General features: G+C 43.6%; 1 protein-coding gene across 5 annotated transcripts in view; it reads left to right on the top strand.

Annotated features, from left to right (window-relative positions):
* Positions 1 to 11,727, top strand: part of ARK2N (arkadia (RNF111) N-terminal like PKA signaling regulator 2N) — a 64,475-nt gene extending 52,748 nt beyond the window's left edge. For 3 of the 5 annotated variants that reach the window (XM_026688420.2, XM_026688419.2, XM_087958697.1), the window contains exons 5-6: positions 3,201 to 3,327; positions 8,904 to 11,727. In XM_026688420.2, coding sequence (XP_026544205.2) covers positions 3,201 to 3,327; positions 8,904 to 9,090 — 314 coding nt within the window. In that variant the 3' untranslated portion in view covers positions 9,091 to 11,727. Of the gene's footprint in view, positions 1 to 3,200; positions 3,328 to 4,300; positions 4,433 to 8,903 lie in introns of all 5 variants that reach the window. The other 2 variants (XM_026688418.2, XM_026688417.2) reach the window with 2 other exon arrangements.
* Positions 11,728 to 23,049: the final 11,322 nt, after the last annotated feature.

The following is a 23,049-nucleotide window of genomic DNA, read 5'->3' as shown; positions in this document are numbered from 1 at the left end:
TTAATCGCTTTCTCAAATAGAAGTTCCCTGGGTACTCCCCTTCCACTTTTCACTTAATGACCGATGCGCCTTGGGTTTGTGATGGCAACTGGGATTGTCTTGCTAAGGGACACAGTTGCGGAACGTCACACTTTGTGGCAGTTCTGGTCCCAGTTGCCACCGTAACCTGAGGGACTAGCCCTCTTCAGTATGTTGGCTGCCATGAAAAATACATTTAAAAAGGCAGGATAAAAATATAATAGACAGTCCTTGTCTTACAACCAGAATTGAGCCCCAAAGTTCCATTGTTAAGCACAGCAGATGTTAAGTGAGTTTTGTCCCCTTTTTTGCAATTTTTTTTTTTTTTTGGCCACGACGATTAATCAGATCCCTACAGTTAAGTGAATCATGAGGTCGTTAAGCAAATCCAACAATCATTGACTTTGCTTGTCAGAAGCTGGATAGGAAGGTCACAAATAGCGATCACATGATCCCAGGACGCTGTGACAATCATATATACAATGCCAGTGGCCAAGTGCTCGAATTTTGACCATGGGAATACTGCCACAGTGGTAAGTGTGAACATCGGTCCTAAGTAATTTTTTTCAGTGTCGTTTTCAAGAGCCCTACCGGCACTGCGGTTAAAGTGCACTCACTATTAAACATAGAGACTTAGAATAGCTTTATTGTCACTTTGAATATACACTAATCGGCATACATTAAAATGAAATTTCATTGCATACAGCTCTCAAAGAGTCACCCCCTCCAATATACACTTACATCATCATCTCCTTTTAACGACCCCATAATCCCTTGTGGGGTGGAGTCTGGGCAACTGAATGGAGCTAGCAGAGTGTTTTAAGGGCCGGATGCCCTTCCTGTGATGACCCAAAGGGGCGTGGCACAAAAGCAACAAAGTCACAAAAATAGGTAAAGTCCCTTTAATTCCTCCAACTTGGCCTCCAATGTCCAATTATCTTCGGCTGGAGAAAAACTCTCCCAAGAACAGTTTTTAAAAGAAACACTCAAAGTACATATAAATTATAAAGAAAAACCAACACAAACCAAACTGCAGCAATTAACGAGACAGGGCAGGATAAAGGATTGCAGATGTCAAAAGATAACGAAATACACACACTTGGGAAGACGCCAGAACTCAGATAAGACTTGACAAACCAAAATAATTTCACGCTTTGCTTCCAGCAACTTTGCCATGCGCAGTTTGCCCTTTCAAACAGTCTTCCCAGCTGCAGCCCATTAAGGGGATCAGGGCCCTTTCCTCCTCTGTAAACCACGCAACTCACGTTGCTCCCTGCATGCCCTAAGATGCAGAGGGGGTGGGCCCAGGTCTTCCTCTGAATGCCCAGCCGGACTGTGCCCTTCCCCAGTTTCCTCCAGAGCCACACTCCCACTCCCTGTCAGCTGTTCCACCTCTCCCTCAGAATCAGATTCCAACTGGGGCATGATACTTCCTGTCGCCAATGCAGAGTTTTGTTCAGCAGATATATTCTCAGTGTGCCCAGAGAAGGAAATATCTGCCTCTACCTAGGATCAAACTCAGACGAGAGCTCCACCTATAGGCCACCGCATCACTTCTCAATATACGCTCCAATATATGCTACATGGACATGACAATACGCCTCCTCAATAGAAGTCCCAGCATAAATAAGTAGGTATATTAAAACATGGTAGGTACCCGGTATGGTGCTGCCTGCGTGACCCGGTACCAACACCGATACATGCACACCCCAAAAGCGACCTACATACATACATACATACATACATACATACATACATACATACATACATACATACATACAAAATTATTGCAGACAAAACTCTGCTCACAGCCTGGAGATCAATCCTGACAGGGTTCAGGATGGACTCAGCCTTCCCTCTTTCCAAGGTCGGTAAAATGAGGGCCCAGGTTGTTGGGAGCAATATTCAAATAATGCTTCTGCATTGTAAACAGCCCAGAGAATGCTGTGCTGTAAAGCACTGTGGGGCGATATATAAGCCTCAGTGCTATTGGTGTTGCTATTGGCTATTGTAACTTCAGACGTATGGTTGTAAAACCTAGGACAACCTGTTGTGGCAGCGTGGATGCAACAATGTGTATAATGCAAAGTTGGGATACTCCGTTGAGTACGAAGATACAATATGAGGAATGGCTGCAGGTTTTGGGTCTGGCTAGTCTAAAGAAAAGAAGAATTAGGGATGACATGATAGCCGTGTTCCACCAGTATTTTGAGGGGATGCCGCAAAGAAGAGGGGGGCAAATTATTCTCCAAAGCACCAGAGCGCAGGAATAAGAAACAATGGTTGGAAACTAATCAAGGAGAGAAGCAACCTGGAATTAAGGAGAAATTTCCTCACAGTGAGGACAATTAACCAGTGGAACAGCTGGCCTCCAGAAACCGTGGGCACTCCATCACTGGAGGTTTTTAAGACTAGCCAGTCACTTGTCTGAAATGGTATAGGTCAGTGATGGCTAACCTTTTCAGCTTGGTGTGTCGAAAATCGGGAAAAAGTGTAGCCTTCCCCGGGTCGTGTGTCACTTCAAGAAATATCAATAATTTGGTTTATGACGGACTGGGCTGGGGTGATCACACAGGGCTGTGAAAAACTCGTCTCCCTGGTCTCAGGGCTGCAGGTGCAGGATGTGGGGATTGGAAGGCCACCTTACAGGGCTGTGAACCTCATGGATCTCCTTTCCTCCTGTAGCGTTCCTGAGGTAATGAAACTGACAAACCTCAGTTTATGGCGGTTAAAACTGGTTCTCTGCTGCAAAGATCTTGCGGCAGCGGTGACACCACGCCTCCACGCAACAAGCAGGGAGCAGGGATTGGAGCAGAGCACAGGCAGCCTCTAAATGTGCAGGTTTTCCCCACACCAACAAGCGTGTCAGTCAAAGTGCCTCGGTGTGTCACGAGTGACATGCGTGTCATAGGTTAGCCATCATTGGTATAGGTTCTCCTGCTTGAGCTGGACTAGAAGACCTTCCAAGGTCCTTTCCAGATTTCTGTCCTATTCTATTTTTTATTCCATTCCATTCCATTCTATTCTTTGCAGAATTTGTTTTGCACTGTTTTAAAACTAGCCCTGAGGTTTGCAGCTGTGCTTGTATTGAGAAGGATCTTTGATTTACCCGAGCAGTGAAGCTGTTCCAGCCCCGCCGGAATCTTTTGGTTGGCTGATGTCTGTTGGTTTCTTTCCCGTAGATCATCTGGATGCTGAGTTCCTGGCAAGCAACAAACTTCCCACCAGCCACGCCCAGGTCAATGAAGAAATCAACGTTGCCTCCTCTGATAGCGAAGTGGAGATCGTGGGAGTTCAAGAGCATGCAAGGTGCTTATTAGGTTTTTCCCATTTGCTTCTGTTTTTTTTTTTTTAACTCTTGACTATAATTAAAAAGCTGGAATAAGTTTTCAAAATGACGAACGTTAAGGCTTTTGGGGTGATGTTTTTGTTGCCTGCAAAATGGCTTTTTCCCAAAGGTGCTTTTTCAAGAGGCAGCTGGACTTCCTTTGTTTCCCCCGGAAGACGTTTTCGCTTCTCATCCAAGAAGCTTCCTCAGTTCTGAAGAGTCAGAGCTGAAGAAGCTTCTTGGATGAGAAGCGAAACATCTTCCAGGAAAAACTAAAGGAAGTCCAGCTGCCTCTTGAAAAATCCAGAACGGAAGAAGCTCCTCATCCAGGAAGTTTCTTCAGTTCTGAAGAGTCAGAACCGGAGCAGCTTCTTGGATGAGAAGTGAAATGTCTTCAAGGAAAAAAACAAAGAAAATCCAGTTCATCGTCTTCAATGTAACAATCCCACAATCCCTTGCGGGGTGGAGTCTGAGCAACTGAATGGAGCTTAGCAGAGTGTTTTAATGGCCGGATGCCCTTCCTGTCACCAATGCGGAGTTTTGTTCGGCAGATATATTCTCATTGTGCCCAGAGAGAGAAAATATCTGCCTCTGCCTAGGATCAAACTCACATCCTCCTGATGGTGAGGTGAGAGCCCCACCTCTAGGCCACTGCACCACCCCAAAAGAAAATCCAGTGGCCTGAGGAAAAAAAAAAAAGGCACCTTTGGGACAACCATCAACGGGATGATTGAGAATCTCCATAGACGCGCCAGATGGCTTGGTTTCTTTTCAGGTTAATTTCAGATGTAGAAGCAGCATTTAAAAAAAAAAACATGGAATGCTGGGCTTCAGAGAGTCCGTAGAAACGCACGGTAGTTGTGACAAAAGCTGCTTAAAACCAGCAAGTCAGAGCAGAGTCACCCTACAAGGAGAGAGAAGTGCAAGAAGTAAAGAGATCTTTCTTTGAAACAGGAACGAAGTCGGTCAAGCAGGAAGGGGACAGAGAATCCCAGGCCTAGGGAGAAGTGAGATGAAGGCAGAGAAAACCAATGAGCTGCCAAAAGGAAAGGCGAGCAGCAGGAGTGAAGAACTCTATGAGCACAGGTGCCAAAACAAAGCTCTTCCCTCGTTTTTCGGTTAAAGCCCAACTTGCAGAATCGTGTTCATTCCCCCCCCAACATAGCACAGGAGTCTCCAAATTTGGCAACCTGAAGACTTGTGGACTTCAACTCCCAGAATTCCCTGGCTGGCTGGTGAATTCTGGGAGTTGAAGTCTTCCAGGTTGCCAGGAGATCCCCTGCCATAGCAGGTCTTCATCATTAAAGGTTAAGCTTTAGTAAGGTTAACTAAGGAATTAAGATTAAGATTTTGGGGTTACGTTTCTGTTGCCTGCGGAAGGCTGTTCCCCCCCAAAGGTGATTTTTTTTTTCAAGAGGCAACTGGACTTTCTGGTTATTCTTTGAAGACCTTTCGCTTCTCATCCAAGAAGCTTCTTCAGCTCTCCGCTTCTAGAAGCGAAACGTCTAGGAAAAATTAAGAAAACACCGAGAGAAGAAGATGTCATTTAAAAAAAATATTAGATTGCACAGAAATGGATAGACTTGACGTTAAAGATAAAAGAGAGTGAAGACACAGAATATTTTCAAATATGGGATTGGTTTCATAAATGGTTGGGTAATAGAAGTAGAAATTAGGAGACTGGGAAAACATAACGTAAGCAATTGACCCAGACAATAAATACACTGTTATGTATGTTAATTGAAAAATGTATCAATATATATTAAAAAAGAGAAGTGAAACGTCTTCAAAGAAAAACTAGAAAGTCCAGTTGCCTCTTGGAAAAAAACACACCATGGCCTGGATGACTGAGAATCTCCATAGTCATTAACCATTAAAGGTTAACCCAAAAGCATCTTTCCCCTTCAGTGTTTCTTTCCTTGAGAGGAGAGATCTGAATCAAATGCAGATGTCCAGCCTAAAAGGGCAGCCCTTCAGTTATCCTGAAGGTTATTCCATCTTTTTATATAGGGTGCAGTGAATTCTAGTTGAGCCTCCTGGCCAATAATATTAAGATTTAAACCAAAGGGTTCCTGGGGAAATGAGGAAATAGAAAGTTTTCCCCCCAGTTGTTGAAACAAGCCTCCAAACCTAACAGAAAGGGATTAAGGCAGGTAATTGAAAATCCAGGAAGTCCTCGACTTACAACCACAATCAGAACCAAACCTTCCATCACTAAGCGATATGGTTGTTAAGCGATCGATTTTATCCCCCCCCCCCTTTTTCCCCCTTGCGGGTGTGAATCGATTCACAAGCTTGTTAAGTTAATCTTGTTCAGAATTTTGCAGCGTAAATTCAGAGCCAGAAAAAGAAACACAGATCGCTGATGCTTCATTTAACATCTTTATAAACATATTAAGTAAATGTTACAATACCAGTTGTGGATTTCTCCAACGTGGAGCAAACTCAAACAGGAGTAGACATGTGACAATCAGCTCAACTTCAGCAGAGAAACGGGCATCAGTTTTACTTTTGTTCAGCAGGCAAGCAAGACACACAGCAGAGGAGAGAAGCAGTTTCATTTTCAATAGACAGACTCAGAGCTCAACATAGCTGCAGAACTGCAGAGCCACGCCTAGGCTATTTCTAATTTCAGTTTCCAAACAGTCCTCATTGGCCGACTTAGTTGCTATGCCTATTCATTGGCTGACCTTGTTACCATGCTCTATTCCAGTTCATGAGTATACTCTGACAAATCTGGCGCTCTCCCCCCATTCCTATTGATTCTGTCTGAAGTCTCCTTTAATAAGATCACAAATGATGATCACCTGATCTCAGGGCGCAAGTGGGAAGCTGCCAAGCACCTGTATTTTGATCACATCTCTCTCTCTCTCTCACACACACACACACACACCGTCCCCGGGGACACTCTGATGGTGAAAAATGCATTGGTCACTTTTTTCCCAGCCCTGTTGTAAACAAGAGTCACTGTTACAGTGAGAAGGGCAGCATATATATTTAATTCAGCAATTAATTAAATGGACACGAAATGAATGGTTGTAAGGTGAGGATAACCCATGCTGCAGTGCCCTTATAAAAAAAAAAATGAAGAGGCTCAAAGAAGGTCAAGTCATATCTTTGTGTGTGTCTGTGTGTGTATTTATATTTATTATTGGCTTGAGTGAACTGATTTGGGAGTGGTCCCGTTGGACTCAACTTGTTATTCCCAAGTCTATTTCTAATTTAATGAACTTGGGGAAGCATTGCCTGACACGAGAAATCCGCGCATTCATGTCATCTACCCTATCCCGTTAATGGCATGCTTAAGATTCGGAAAACGTTGATAGAATTACATCTTCCTTATTGCCAGTACTTTTGGCAAATCACCAAGCATCCTTTCTGTAAATATCTCACCGTGATCCCTTGTATCGTTCAATTCCTGAGATTTGGGGGTTGAAACCCATTAACTTGTGGACTAGCCACTGTTTTTTTTCTTCCCAAAGCCCACCCACCCACCCCTTCCCCAATAATGTAGATATTATAAACGTTGGCTTCGATGTTGCATCAGTTCATGCAAAAATACAAGTAAAAGTCATAGGATTGTATAAATTCTGAGGATCATGCAATCAATTGCTCTGGGTTGACTATTGGCCGGAGATGGGAAACAATGGCCCTTTTACAAGCTATCGACTTCAACTCCCACAATTCCTGAGCCATCCAGGAATTCTGGGAGTTGAAGTCCACAGCTGGAAAGGGGCATAGTTGCCCACCACTGCTATTGGCTCATATTATTTTCATATTTGCCTCCCATATTGTTTGATTTACCCTTCCCACTTGCTCCTTCCATTCTTGTTATGAGCCACGGCTCAGCGGTTAGAGTGCAGTATTGTGCCAGCTGACTGCAGTTTGGCAGTTCGAATCTCACCAGGCTCAAGGTTGACTCAGCCTTCCCTCCTTCCGAGGTGGGTAAAATGAGGACCCAGATTGTTGGGGGCAAGGGGCTGATTTTGTGAACCACTTAGAGAGGGCTGGAAAGCACTGGGAAGCGGTATATAAGTCTAAAGGCTATTGCCCTTCCTTCCTCCCTCTCCCCCTCCCTCTCTTCCTCCCTCCCTCCCTCCCTTCCACGTTCTCTCCCTTTCTTCCTCTCTCCCTCCCTCCTTCCCTTCCTTCCTTGCCAATGGTGGCTCAGTGATTAGAATGAAGTACTGCAGGCCAACTCTGCCCACTGAGTTCGATCCTGACAGGCTCAAGGTTGACTCAGCCTTCCCTCCATCTGAGGTGGGTAAAATGAGGACCCAGATTGTTGGGGGCAAGAGGCTGACTATGTAAACCGCTTAGAGAGGGCTGTAAAATACTGGGAAGCGGTATATAAGTCTAAGTGCTATTCCTGTTGTCTGCCAGCAGCAAAACTTTAGGAAATGACAAGTGTCACCCCAGAACATAATGGAGGTTGACATCAGGTTGACCGGTTTAACCAAAACAAGCCATTGATTTTTCTCAACTTAGCCAACTTAAACCATTGGCCACCTACTTCCCGTTTCTATTACGGGTAGTCCTCGACTTATGAGCACAATTGAGGCCAAAAGTTATTAAGCGAGACACTTGTTAGGCAGGTTTTGCCCCATTTTATGACCTTTCTTGCCACAATTTGCTAAACGAGTCACGCAGTTGCTAAGTTAGTAACCTGGTTAAGTGACTCTGGCTTCCCCCTTGACTTTACTTGTCCAAAGGTTGTAAAAAGGGCGATCACACGACCTCGGGACACACACAGCAACGGTCACAAGTATGAACCAGTTACTGAGCACCTGAATTTTGATCACGTGTCCCTGGGGATGCTGCAAAGGTTGTCACTGTGAAAAATGGCCCTAAGTACCTTTGAACTAAATAAATGGTTGTAAGTCGAGGATCTGTTTAGTAAATTTAATAGATTTTAAAAGCACCAAATAAAACAGATTTGTTTCGCATTTATTTAGTAGGCTTTAAAACCACCAAATAAAATAGATTTATTTCGTATTCATTTAGTAGGTTTTAAAACCACCAAATAAAATAGATTTATTTAGTATTTCCTCAATTCCCTCAACACTGTTCACCTATTTACTAGGTCTGCATTACTATTATTATTAATCTTCTCATCACTCCTTATCACCCATCCCCTCCCACTTGTGACTGTATGGCTGTAACTTTGTCGCTTGTATCCTTACGATTTATATGGACCGTTTCCTAGTATGATTTGATTGCTTATTTTAACCTACGACTATAATTAAGTGTTGTACCTGATGATTCTTGAATCTTGACGAATGTCTCTTTTCTTTTATGTACACTGAGAGCATTTGCACCAAGACAAATTCCTTGTGTGTCCAATCACACCTGGCCAATAAAGTATTCTATTCTATTTATTTAGTAGGTTTTAAAACCAACAAATAAAATAGATTTATTTAGGAGGTTTTAAAACCACCGGTCTCCCCTCCCAGCGGGACTCGGGGCAGCATACCTGTGATTGAGGCATCGCCCGCATTCACCCGAAGAAGCCCATCAGGCATATTCAAGAACGTGTCTCCCTCTGCTTTGATCCCAGATACGTCCATCCTCGTGGAGGCGTCATTCAGACGGTGTCTTCCCGGAAACACGGCTCAGGTCTGCAGTGCCCCCGGCAATCAGAGACATGGACAGGTGTGGCCCCTCCTCCGCAGAATTGGTCTTCGCCCCCCGAAGTGGTAGATCTGACGCTGGACGAGGACAGCCGACGGAAATACTTACTGTAAAGCAGTTAATTTTTCACTGTGGTTTTTTCTTTTTTTTCTTTTTCTTCCTTTTTTTTTTTTTTAGTTATTTAGTCCTTTCCCTTTTTTTTTTTTTTTTTTTTTTTGTGGCAAAGAAGTTTCTGGATATCACCTTGGTATCCAAGCATCCACTCCGGGCGTTTTTGTTTTTGGAAGTCGTTAGACTCCTTTGGGAGAGTTTCTTCCACTTCTTCTGCCCCCCCCTTCTTTCATTCCCTCCCTCCTGCCTTTAGAACTGCAAGGTCACTTCAGACATTTCTTTGAAGAGGCAACACTTCGCTAAAAGAAAGGGAGCTTCCCGTCGGCGGAAAGCACAGCCCACTGAACTTCAGAGAGAAGCTTCCACGTTTTGTTTTGGTTTGGTTTTTTTGTTTTGTTTTTAACTCTATGTCTTTCGGTCAGAGTGGACGGGAGCCACAATCCCTTCTCGGTCCCACCCTGTAGAGAGAGAGAGAGAAAGCGCTACGCCGGTTGCTTTAAATTCACCACCAAAACAGAACGTTGCCGCTTTCCTTTCCTTTCCTCTCCGGCAGCGTGTAAGCATTAAAAGACACTGCTGGCCCAAAAAGGTTCCTGAGTATCCTCATTGTACCTTAATTGGGGGATGGGGGGAAGCTTAACAAGCAGCGAGTCAGGACCAGGGCCCTCCAGGGGGCCAACAGATTCAGTCGTAGACGCACCAAGGCTCGGTCCCCAAAGACCCAATTTGCCTCCCAATTTGGTTTCCAATTCAGGAGTGAATTTTCAGCTGCACTCCCGATTTGAGTTTCAGAGTAGTAGTGCATTTTCTTATTATTTTCCCCCTCCCTATACTCAGGGGTGGGCTTCAAAAATTTTGGCAACCGGTTCTCTGCCTGGTTGCTGGGTGGGCGTGGCCTACTCGGCCTCCTGCACCATGGCTGGGGGGGGGTGTTTTTGCCCTCCCCGGGCTCAGGAGGCTTTTCTCGAGCCTCCGGGAGAGTGAAAATGGCCTCCCCAGACTCCAGAGGCCCTCTGGCCCATTTCCGGCCTTCTGGAGCCTCCGGGAGGCCTGTTTTTCACCCTCCCCGAGCCTCCGCACAATCCCTGTACTTACCTGGGATCCAAAATGGGCCACATGGAGACTCTTGGGAGGGCCGGGGTGGGCAGGGCCAGCCAGGGATGGGATTTGCCAGTTTGCTGAACCAGCCATTAAAAATGATAACATTAGCAACCGGTTCATTCGAACCGGGGCGAACCGATATCTGCCCACTTCTGCCTATACTACTTTTTTCCTATTGGTCACTTGGCTTGGCTTACAACCTTTGGGGGGGTGTGTGTGTATCTTTTTGAAAAGCACAAGGAACAAAGCAGTTTTTTCCTTTCTGATCGCCGCTGTATTTTACAGAGGTGGCTTGAACGGACAGGGTCGCAGCCGTAATCCCATATCTGTGGGGTGATAGGTACATGATGGTAGGGGGTGAGAACGATGAGCTATCTTCATGCAAAAGGCCATTAAAAAGTCAGCCCACTTCAAGTTCCGCTCTCGCTGAGAAACTGTAGTGGGATTTGGGGATGGCCGAGCACAAACTCAGAAATTTTTCTCTCTCGTGACCGAAGAGGCTCAGCATGGTTCTTTCCCAGGGTAGCTCTCTGTAAATTGGAACCGAGGAATAAAACAGGGAAGACTCCGATCTCTACACGCCAAGCACATCGGAATAAAATTTAAGGTGTGCATTGGTGTGACACCCATAAAAGAACAGGCAGCACTGCTTTAATAATATAGTTATTATGTAATCACTTGAATGTTTTCTCAGAAAAGTTATCCAAATAGATAACCAGAGGAAGGTCGTGGATCTTCATTTCAATACCTTTTCAGAAATGACCTGCAGCTCATTGCTTTTTTAAAGCATTAACACGAAAACCGGCGCTTTAATTTGACAGAAGTCTCTTCCACTCTTGGCTCTTCTTCTCCATTCTTGTTTAAACTGAGCTGGATTTCACCCCACAAATTAAGAATTATGATGATGATGCTTGCTTGTAGAACCTCTCTTGGGGCCTTAGGCCCAGTTGCCTTCTCCCAGAGGTTAACTTTTCCTGCCTGCTGAGATCAACCTTATTCCCTCAAGGGGAGGGGGAATAATGGAGGCATTTGTTCTGTGCCTAAGGGCCGGTGTCATTGGGCAAGCTGGCCTCAAATATTCCCATCAGGAAAACAGTAGTACAGGCGTATCATACCCTTGGCCCCTAATAATCCCTTGAATCTCCTGGTCCATTTTGCATGCACGACCAAGAGATTGGTGGCATGGTTCCGCTTTATGTGACGTGTCCTCAGAAACCGGCCTTCTCGGCAGCAAATGGTGGTCAGCGGACCAAACCTTTGCATATTCTGAGAACAGTAGTTTAAAGCAGGGGTCTCCCACCTTGGCAACTTTAAGACTTGCAGATTTCAACTCCCATGGGAACGCCACAAGTCTTAATGTTGCTGAGGTTGGAGAGCCCTGCTTTAAAGGAAACTTTCTCTCTTCCTGCATCCACCCCTTTAGAAAGGCCAGGCTCACAAATCAGGAAGAATTTCCCTGCAAGTTGGGTTTTTTAAAAAAAAAATGTCAAGAGACACAACCCTACATTATTGCTCAGGTTTAAAAAGAAAGAAAGAAAGATAGATCCTGGAAAGATTCTGTCCTTCGCTGCGTTCAGAAGCAGGCGCTAAAACGCGAGGTAGATCCAATCCTTTGAATGTCACGAAGCCTGTTCAGTTTTTTTTTTTAAAAAAAGGAAATTCTGTCGCTTGGGTGAGGCCGCGGTAGTGGAGCCAAACAGGTGGGTGAAAGCTGTCGGGTGTAGAAATTCAAAGGGGATTCATCCATCCTTAAAAAGGACAAATGAACCCAACCACCCCTTACAGAATTGTGGGATGTAAAACAGCCAGGGAACCCTTAACCAGGGAAGGAAAGAGGTTGCAAGTCTTGGTTGCTTGAGTTGGCACCTTTGTGCCTCGACAACCCTTAGCGTGGCGAGGCCATTATATCAGATGGGAGTGGTGTGCTGACCACACCCAAGCACACCCATGCACGCTCGAGAAAGCCTTCCTTACACTAGAACCCCACTCCCCTAAAGTTGATTTCAAGGATGTGAAATAAGACCGTCAACGATTTGGGAAGAACTGCAGTCCTCCATCTCTTGACGTAAGGAAAACTCTCTCTCTCCCCCCCCCCCCTTTAAAACTGAGCATTGACACCTTGTGAAACGGGAGTCTTGTTTCCTACGGGGCAGGAAGCTGTTTACGCCTCTCCCCTCCTTCCCCAGTCAAGAGAGAGACCGGCAGCCGGCAGCTGTCTAGATGGGGCCTAAATGCAGCTCTTCCTAACCCACGTGGATTAGCACAACGTCCGAAAGACCCACCTTTGTTCATCCCCATCCTTCCTCTTGTGGTTCTTAAGGCAACCGGCAGTATGTGTCCAGAATCGCCTCTTTCCCTCTCAAGGGTTGGTCCCGCCTCTCACCAGGAGGCAATCTCATCATTTCCACCCTCCCTAGCTTGCGCGCCGCTACCCCATACGTGTGCGAGGAGGCATGCATAAAGTAGCATTGAGCGTAACAAGGCCGTAGGAGCGCTTGGTTCTTTCCCAGTGGAGTGTCACCATAGCCGAAGAGAAGGGAGACCCATAAAATCATCACAGTTGTGGCTTTCAATTTTCCCACTCCAACACTAACCCCATGGAGCAATACTAGGAGACGGGGTGTTTGAAGACTAGGAGCAGGGGAAATCTGGCTTAGAGCAGCTGCTTTGTGCTACTTTTAACTGAGTTCCCTTCTCCCCGTCCCCCCAAAACCCAGAAAAAGTGGGGGATTCTCTTTGGTTTCTGTTGTTTTTTTTTAGTAAGGAAAGCTATAGCTCTAATTGATCTACTGATTGAATAAATCCAGTATTTAGTCTCTTCATGTTGTTGGCCAGTATCAGAAGCATCTGGGGAGGCATACTGGTGGATCACCCTTTTAAAATGAAGAGGGGCAGAAAAAAAAAAGCTATTTTTTAGTTTGTATTTGCTGTGACTTCCATGTATATATATAAAAAACTGACTGCATTCTAACCAAACTTCTTCCAATTGTGCACTGTTGTTTGTTCTAAAGGAATCATGAGGTTTTTAGCTTGGTAACCAGTTTTTTTTCCTCCTCTCTCTCTCTTTTTTAAATTAAAAACACTACGTTTTCTTTCTCTCTCTCTCTCTCTCTCTCTCTCTCTCTCTCTCTCTCTCTCTCTCTCTCTCTCTCTCTCTCTCTCTCTCTCTCTTCTTTAAAAGGAATCTTAAAAAAAGGATGAGAAAGAAAGAAAAAAAATACAATCACTGGATAGTTTAAAGGATTTGGAGGTTTTTTTTTTTTTAATTTTTTTTGCCATTTTTGTTGTATTTTATTTTGGCAGAGCGACAACCTGTCTCAATTTGTCTTTTGCTCTATTCAAAAGTGAGAGTTTGGCCATTGTATGGTTAAGGATCAATGCACTTGATAATTTTTTTTAGCACAGTCTTGCCAAGCGTGCCCTCCGGGTCAGCTGTCATCTGAACCTTCAGTAAAGTTGGCATTGTTGGCTGCAACCAACCCTGATTTTGTTATAAGCATTTGGCAAGCTGCAGCACCAGGCAGTCGGGCTTCTAATTTTCTTGACAGGTCTGGTTTTAACAGCTCTGTTCATATCTTCCACAAGGAAGAGGGTTCATTTTTATTTTATTTTATTTTATTTCGGGTGGGAGGGAGAGGGAAAGTTAGAATTTGTTTGTGTAACTGCTGAGTTTAAAAAGTCAAAAAAACACACAAAAAGGTTCTTTTTAACACACATTCTTCTCTTCATGTAATATTTAATGATCTGGAGGAAAAAATCAATTGTGGATATATGTGTATACGTAGTATATGCATATATTATGCGATGTGCATATATATATATATATATATATATATATATATATATATATATATATATATATATATATATATATGCAGCAAGATGAGACTTTCTGGTTTTTTTGTTTTGCTTTTTTTTTGAAACAAGTCTGTAGCATAAAGTTTAAACTATTTTAAAGGAAAATAATAAAATAGAGTGAATTATTTAAACAATACCTTACTTTGTAGCCTGTGAGGGTTTTTGTGACCATGTTTTTTTTAAGGGAAAATCTTCCTGAGATGGTTTTCATAAAAGGGGGGGGGGGAGAGAGAGAAGAATGATGGCCCTTTCATGACTTGTGGATTTCAACTCCCAGAATTCCTGAGCCAGCTCTCAGAATTCTGGGAGTTGAAGTCCACAAGCCATAAAAGGGCCATTGTTCCCCACCTCTGCCATAAAAGCTACTGTCCACAGCCATTTCCCTTTTATTTCCAAACCGTCGCCAACACATTCTGCTTCGGTGAAGATCCCAGATCTGCCTGCTTCCCTTGTCCATCCAATGGGAACTGGAGCTCTATCGATTAAACCCTACAGGTCAGATTTGCCTTGGAATCCACTCTCTTGGCAAACTTGTTCATAACATTTCTCCAGCTCTTTGCCGAACAGGGAACTGTACCACTAAGAGGTAGCTGTGGGGTCTTTGGTGCTCTCTGAGCTTGGTTCTTTTCTTGCAGATGTTTCATTATCCCAACTGGGTAACATCCATGCACTGATGATGTTACCTATTTGGGTAATGAAACATCTGCAAGAAAACAACCCAGCTCAGCACCAAGAACCCCATAGTTCAACCCTGAGCTGCAGATAATCTTAATCTATATGTATAAAAGCGAAATACCACTCACGCATCATCACAAAACCTCCAGGACTATAAAGCCTACAAATTTGAAATTTGGCACGTATGTTCCTCTTGGCTTCTAGGTGCTCACTAAGAAAGGATTTTTTGAAATGACCATCAGAGCATTAGTATTTCCTCTATTATTATTATTAACACGCTCTGATGCTAAGGAGTTCTACTCCCCCTCCCCACCTGAAAAGAATTCTGTTCCAAATGCAAAACGCAAGCAGAGGAGAGGAGTTTCAGTTTTAGTTTCACAGCATCAAGCAGCTTTTGTACAGAACAATTGAGTTAAGCCATGCCCAGGCTCCTTGCTGTCTCCTTGCTCACTTAGCAAATACTGTTTCTGTTTCCAAGCAACCCTCAACTCTCTCACACACTGATAGGACACTAGCCAGATGAATACCGATGGATGCTGGTAGGCAGAGGCAGAATTTCCCCTCCCCAAAATCTAAGCCTGACCATATAGTTTCGTAGCAAAGCACGGGTATCAAGCTAGTCTATTATATTGCTAATAGGTAGCTTACAAGTTTACGGATAACCCCGTCAGTGTCAAACGGAATCCATTTGATCATTCCCTTGCTGTTAATTTGTGGTTCAATCTCAACCAGGGTGCTTCCTGAGTTTGGCTTTCCTTAATGGACAGAATGCATCCCATTACCTGTTGTGACTGAAGAAAGGGCTCCAAAGCATTTCTTGTACATCATCTCAGCTGTATTACACTTAAGTCGCCTCCAGATCAATATTCTGCCTGTATTAATGATGGAATCAAAGGAAAAGTACCTCCTTCAATCATCTAGAGAGGCCTCCTGGCAGAAGAGACTGGACTCACCATTCAAGCCTTACCCCACCGTGCTCTCTTGCTAATGGCTATGTGGTGAAAATGCTTTGTAAAGGCCTTTCTAAAAATTGCCTTTTGAAATCCCAGCCGTGACCCGGGAATGGAATCAAAACAGTTTTTCGATCCCAAATGAGGTGCATGGAATCTCAATTCAGTCGAACACATTCTTGAAGGGAGAACGGTAAAAGAATGTAAAACCTTCTAATAAGACCTGATGCTTCCAGAGGTGGCAAAACCCTCTGTGATGACCCGGGGCGTGGCACAAAGGCAACAGAGTCAAATAAGCAAGAAGAGTCCCTTTATTATCTCCAACTTTGATCCCATTGTCTAAGTTACCTTCAGCTGGAAAAAGACTCCCAGGAACAGTCTTTAACTGGAGAAAATTTAGTCCAAAACAAGAGACATACAAATTGTAACTAAAACTCCAAACAAACCAAGCTGCAGTAATTAACAGGGCAGGAGAAGGAATTTCAGACTTGAAAGCACGGCAAAACTCACACAGTTGGGAAGATGCCAGGAACACAGATAAGCCATGACAAGACCAGATAAATTCACGATTTGCTCCCAACAGTTTGCTGTGCGCACCTTCCCTTTTTAAACACTGTGTTCCCAGCTGCAGCTAATGAAGGGAATCAGGGCCCTTTCCTCCGCCGCAAGCCACGCAACTCACGTTGCTCCCTTCTCCGTTCCTCCCTGCGTGCCCTAGGATGAAGAGGAGGTGGGCCTGGGTCTTCCTCTGAATTCCCTCTGCCTTGCTCTACCTCTCCCTTGCTCTCCCCAGCTGGACTTTGCCCTTCCCCAGTTTCTTCCACAGCCAACGGAGCCACACTCCCACTCCATGTCAGCTGTTTGGCCTCTCCCTCCGAATCAGATTCCGACAGGAATGACACCCTCGTGGTCAGAGAGAACTGGATGATGGAAAACAAATGGAGTCTCCTGGAAAAGGGTATGAGTGAAAACCCAGCAGGAACCTTCCCTGTGGTCCTGCGCTATGCAAATTACAGTCCTCATAACTTAATACAGGTAGTCCTAGGCTTACGGCCGCAACGTTTCTAGTTGCTGAGCGAGACAGTGGCTAAGTGAGCGTTGCCTTATTTTACGACTTTTCTTCCAAGTGTCTATTAAGTGAACCAGTGCAGTTGCGAAGCTGTGAAGTGAATCCGGCTTCCCCCATCGATTCTGCTGGTCAGAAAGTCGCAAAAGGGGATCCCATGACCCCCATAAATACAAGTCACTTGCCGAGCATCTGAATGTTGGTCACGAGACCTTGGGGAATGCTGTCAGTGTGAACAGTGGCCATAAAGTCACTTTTTTCAGTGCCATTGTAACTTCGGTCACTAAATGAATACTTGTAAGTCGAGGACTAGCTGTAGTAAACGATCTTGTAAAGCTTGCAGGGCAGGGGTCAAGCTGAATTGTGAATGCATCTCAGGGTGGACAGAATCACCTATCAAAGGTGAGGAACTATGGATATGTGGACTTGAGCTCCCAGAATTCCTGAGCCAGCATGGGGGAAACTACAGGGGTGGGATTTTACCTGTTCGGACCAGTTCTATAGAACTACTTGTTACTATTCTGTGCAGTTCGAAGAACTGGCAAATCATGCCACTGGCTGGCTCCTGCCCGGCTGCCTCGCCCAGCCCAGCCCAGTCACTCCTTAGCTCGCATGCGCACCATCCAACTTGCCTGTGTTGTGCCTTCGCTTAATTTTTGGTAAGTTGCTATTTTTTTCCCCCTGACGATCAGCTGTTCTGACTATCAGCTGTGACACGCGATTTAGATTGGCTAGAAAGCAGGAAATCGTCGGATTTCTTGCTTTCTAGCAAATCTAAATTGCTGTTGTACTGCTTCGCCTTTGCCCAGGAGGCTTCCCTGAGGCCCAGTCGGGTGGTATTCAGGGGATTGGAGTCGGGGGGAGAAGCGGCCTGCGAGCAGAGCTGAACCTTCCTTAGGACTGAAGCTTCTATTCTTCAGTGCAGACTCAGCCAGCAGATTGCAGAATTTGTGAGTGGATCTGTGGTTCTGCAAGCAACTCTTATCTGCCTGCCTGCTTTGCCTGATTTTGGGTAAAAGTTGCTCTTCTTTTAAATTTAAAAAAATAATAATCAATATTTACATAAATATTTACATACAAGCCATGCCCAACCAGTCACGTGATCACCAAGCCACGCCCAGTCAGCAAGCCATGCCCACCCAGTCACGTGATCACCAAGCTACACCCACAAATTAGGCTACGCCCACAGAACTGGGTGTTAAGAAATTTTAATCCCACCCCTGGGGAACTATGGCCCCTTTATGACTTGTGGACTTCAACTCCCAGAATTCCTGAAACAGCCATACTGGCTCAGGAATTCTGGGGGTTGAAGTCCACAGGTCATGAAGGGGCCATAATTCCTCACTCCTGACCTATCTCATTTTGGAGAGCAAAAACAGCCTTTCCTAAGTAAAACTTGGTTCTATCAGGACATCTCCAGGGAAACTCGAGAGAAATCGGTCTTAACCGTTTCTATTCCATTCTCATGCTTGGCGGCATTTCACACAACCAGTAGCTAAGGATACCACCTCTGACTGGCCCAACCCCCAATCTATTCTCTGCCTCCCGAGTCCCAGCTGATCGGCTGGGTCTTCTTTGGTTGCCCTGCACAGGAGAACGGAGCTGGGAAGCAGGTTAGTGGGGTGGGAAGGGAATGGGATTTTGCAGTATCCTTCCCCTTCCACACCCACCAAGCCACGCTACGCCCACAGAACCGGTAGTAAAAAAAAAAATATGAATCCCACCACTGAAACCATCCTTCCAAGCAGCCTCCATGGTTCCAGTGTCTTTCTCCCCCACTTGGAACTGAACCCAGATGCACATTTCTTCCAACAGAAGTCCACAAGACATAAAATGCCCACCATTCCCCAGTCCAGCCTTAAATGGAACACAAAAATCCAACCACTAGACGGTGATAGAGGTACAAAAATCTCCATGTGTTCCATTTATTCAATAACCAGTATATGCCACAGCCAGTTTAGGGTAGTGGTTAAAGCATCAAATTAAAACTCTGGAGACGGTGACTTCTAGTTCTGCACTTTAGTCACCAAGACAGCCGGGTGACCTTTGGCCAGTCCCTCACTCTCAGCTCTAAGAAGGAGGCAGTGGCAAACCACTCCTGCAAATTTTTTGCCAAAATCAGAGAGCAATAAGAAAAAAGAATATTATAAAATATGGGATTTATTTTATCAATGGCTAGATAAGAAAATAGAGAAATAAAATATACTATAATATAATAGTAAAGATGATACACTGTAATGATACGTTATATTTGATTATTGTGAAATGAAAGAGACGTTGTAAAAGTTGAGATTTGCTCGAAAAGGATGACATGAACTTATAATCAAAGTCTAATAATGGTTTGATAGCAATATAATATGATATGGATAGCTGATTTACATAATATGAATTTTTAATTTTAATTTAGGAGGGAAAGACTTAATGTTGTGCACAAGAGATATGTACCAACCAACACACTGTACAATGGAAAGATGATTTTATTTGGGGGAAAAAAAGTAAGATTTTTTTTTGCCAAGAAGAGAAGAGCAGTGCAGCAGTTTGGAAGTGAAAGTACATTCCAACTCTTATCTTTAAAAGATTGTAACTAAAATACCAGGGCTTTTCCCCCGCAAATGTATTTAACTGGAGAACGTGAATGATAACACCCAGCCTGTGAACGTGCTCAACTGGAGAATCTGGTTTATGAGACACCCAGTGTGTGTGGGGGAAACAGGGTCACAGGTGATTGTAAATCATGTGTGCCAGAGTTGGCTTCATACAGGGCAGTGCCAGTATTTTGCCTCTAATAAATCCTTTGAAGTTTTCTGAAGTTTGGCTCGAGAATCATGATTTAATGAGGGCGATTGCTGGAACCCTGACACTACCACCGGTTTAGTGGGCGTGGCTTGATGGGCGCGCTTTGCGTGCGCCACACACACTTTGGGTGACTGGGCCAATCATTAGAACTCACTTGTCTCCTGGTGATTGGCCCAGACACCCAAACACCAGGAGACAGTGAGTTCTAGTCCCGCCTTAGCCATGAAAGCTAGGTGGGTGACCTTGCGGCCAGTCATTTTCGATGACATGAATGGATGCTTGGGAAAATGGTAACAATCCCCCCCAAAAGAGGAAGTTTGGGGCATTTCACAATTCAAGAATAAATGAGGATGGTGACCGTGAGAAGCATCTGCTTAGAAAAAGAGGCAATATGTTTGTTTCAAAAATAAGATGTGATGTGGGTTGGACTGAGATGTAGACGATATGCCTGAAGAAATGTTAAAATATCAGTGTCTTTGTTTAGAAAGTGTTGGAGACAGCTAATTCCAGGAGAAAGTCTATGTAATCACTAAGAGTCAGAACACTGACTTGAAAACCTGTAAACAAGTGTGACTTTTTTTTAAAAAAAAATCTGTTTTAAAGCAATGACAGAGAAACAGAAAAAGAAAACAAACATAAAAATACATGCATTGCCAAAAAACAACAAAACCCCACATAGAAAATATTTTCTCAATTGAAAAAAATACAATAAAAGAGAAAAAGGTATATATCATTTGAGCTGTAAATAGCTACCAATCTTATGTATAGTTATTTAATGTAACTATTATTCATGAAGATACCTATTGCTGATCCATTTATATAACTATCATTTAAAAAAAATAGTTATGTAACCAAAAAAAGGGGGGGGGGATAATGCATATGGGAAGGCTGCAAATGTTGTCCTTTCAGTAGATTTCAGAAAAAAATACCAAAATTGCAAGACTCCAGAGGATTAATTTGTTAGCTACGCATGAGCAGGTGTTTGGCAGAATTCTGACTGAAAAGGTAAAAGAGGTGAAAACCAGCAAAATCCATAAATATACTTTATGTCAGACAAGGGAGAACAAAGATGAGATGTTTGTTTTTCAGCAATTTTGTTGAAAAATGTATGAACACAAGAAGGAAAGGTTAATATAATTTGTTAATTTAGAGCATAGGTACAATAAGGTAAATAAACGTAGGTTATGGAAGGTTTTGCACAAATATGAGGAACTATTTGCTGGATATAATAAGAATATGGCGAAAGTGACTGCAGTATGATGAAAATAAAACTTGTAGTTAAATAAGTGAATAATAGTAAATAGAATAAAATATAATACATCAGTGTGATATTTGCTTGGTTTTTTTAGTATATTAACGGAAAAGTATATTAAGGCAAGCTTGGGATGAATTAGGGTTGTGTTAACTGGAAATGGAAATGTACGTGAACTTCTGAGTGCAGATGACAATCTACTTCTTTATGATTAAGAATTTTATTAAAACTATCATAATATAACATATAAATAGAATTCTTTATTGGCCAAGTATGATTGGACACACAAGGAATTTGTCTTGGTGCAAATACTCTCAGTGTGCACAAAAAATATATATACATTCGTCAAGAGTCAAGAATCATAAGGCCCGACACTTAGTGATAGTCATAGGATACAATAAGCAATAAAATCATACTTGGAAACAATCAATATAAATCGTAAGGGTACAAGCTACAGTCATACAGTCACAAGTGGGAGGGTATGGGTGAAAGGAAGGGAGGATTAATAGTAATGCAGACTTTGTAAATAGTTGGACAGTGTTGAGGGAATTATTTGTTTAGCAGAGTGATGGCAGTCGTGGGAAAAAACTGTCCTTGTCTCTAGTTGTTCTGCTGGGCAGTGCTCTATAGTGTCATTTTGAGGGAAAGAGTTGAAACAGTTTATGTCCGGGATGTGAGGGGTCTGTAAGTATTTGCACAGCCCTCTTTCTGACTCGTGCAGTATACAGGTCCTCCATGGAAGGCAGGTGGGTAGTAATTGTTTTTTCTGCAGTCCTAATTATCCTCTGAAGTCTGTGTCTGTCCTGTTGGGTTGCAGAACCGAACCAGGCAGTTATAGAGGTGCAGATGACAGACTCAGTAATTCCTCTGTAGAACTGTATCATGTGGAACCAGGCTAGAAAATATGAGATCGTGAGTTCAAATCCTGCCTTAGCCATAAAAACCAGCTGGGTGACTTTTGGCCAATCACCAGGAGATGGTGAGTTCTAGTTCCTACTTAAGCATGAAAGCCAGCTGGGTGACTTTAGACCAATCACCAGGAAATTGTGTGTTCTAGTCCCCGCTCAGTATGAGAGCCAGCTGGGTGACTTTGGGCTAGTTGTTTTCTCTCTGCCCAAGCCCCCTCACAAGGTTGTTGTAGGGAAAATAGGAATAATGTGTGCTGGAAATGTTCTGCTGCCTTGAATTTTTTGTAGTAATAATAATAATAATAAAAGGTGGGCTACAAATAAATGCATAAAAATAAAAGGAACAATGTGGCTCACGTTAGGATGCTGGGTTGGAGGACATTTCTCCTTAATTCAAGTTGGTTCTCTCCTTGCTTAGTTTGAAACTCCTTTGAAAAACAAATCTTTTGCAGTAAACTGTGAGAGGGATCTTGGAGTCCTGGTGGACAATCTCCTAAATATGAGCCAGCCGTGTGCTTGCAGCTGCCAAAAAAGCCAATGCAATCCTAGGTTACATAAACAAGATCACAGGAAGTGTTAATACCACTTTATAAACGCCTTGGTAAAGCCACACCTGGAATACCGCATCCAGTTTTGGTCGCCGTGAGGTAAAAAGATGTTGAGACTCTCGAAAGAGGGCAACAAAGATGATTAGGGGACTGGAGCAGGGGTGGGATTCAGAGGTGGGATTCAGCAGGTTCTGACCAGTTCTGGAGAACCAGTAGTGGAAATTTTGAGTAGTTCAGAGAACCAGCAAATACCACCTCTGACTGGAGATTTTACACCACTGGTGGGATTCAACCGGTGTAACAACTGGTTTGGTGAGCGTGCACAGGGTTTGAAATCCGACCATTTTCAGCTCTAAAACTTACTTTCTGCTGCAGCCCTGGTGAATGAAACAGCTGAGGCACGGCAATCGGCTGCAAAACACGGAAATAAAGGACAGACCAGGGCAGGGGCGGGTAGGTGGGTGGGGCCAACTAACCGCCGGAAATACCGGTTCGCGTGAACCAGTCCGTACCAGCTGAATCCCACCCTTGGACTGGAGGCTAAAACACGTGCCTACCGTCCCTGTCCTATTCTTTCTTTTATTTTTCTTATATATACCAATTTCATGTATTCATAACCATGCTTATACTTATATCCGTTATCCTATAATCGCTTGACAAAATAATAATAATAATAATAATAATAATAATAATAATAATAATAATAATAATAATAATAATAATAATAATTTGCACACGGTCTGACGAATCAACAAAATTCAAAGGCCTTTTTGGTCTTCCCATCCTGTTTCTTCAGAGTCCAACCTA

This window comes from Notechis scutatus, chromosome 2 (assembly GCF_049901735.1).
Source record: "Notechis scutatus isolate UNSWTSFEM ecotype Mainland chromosome 2, rNotScu1.2, whole genome shotgun sequence".
NCBI lineage: Eukaryota > Metazoa > Chordata > Lepidosauria > Squamata > Elapidae > Notechis > Notechis scutatus.
The sequence above is the reverse complement of the archived record's forward strand: the minus strand, read 5'-3'. Positions and strand labels throughout refer to the sequence as shown.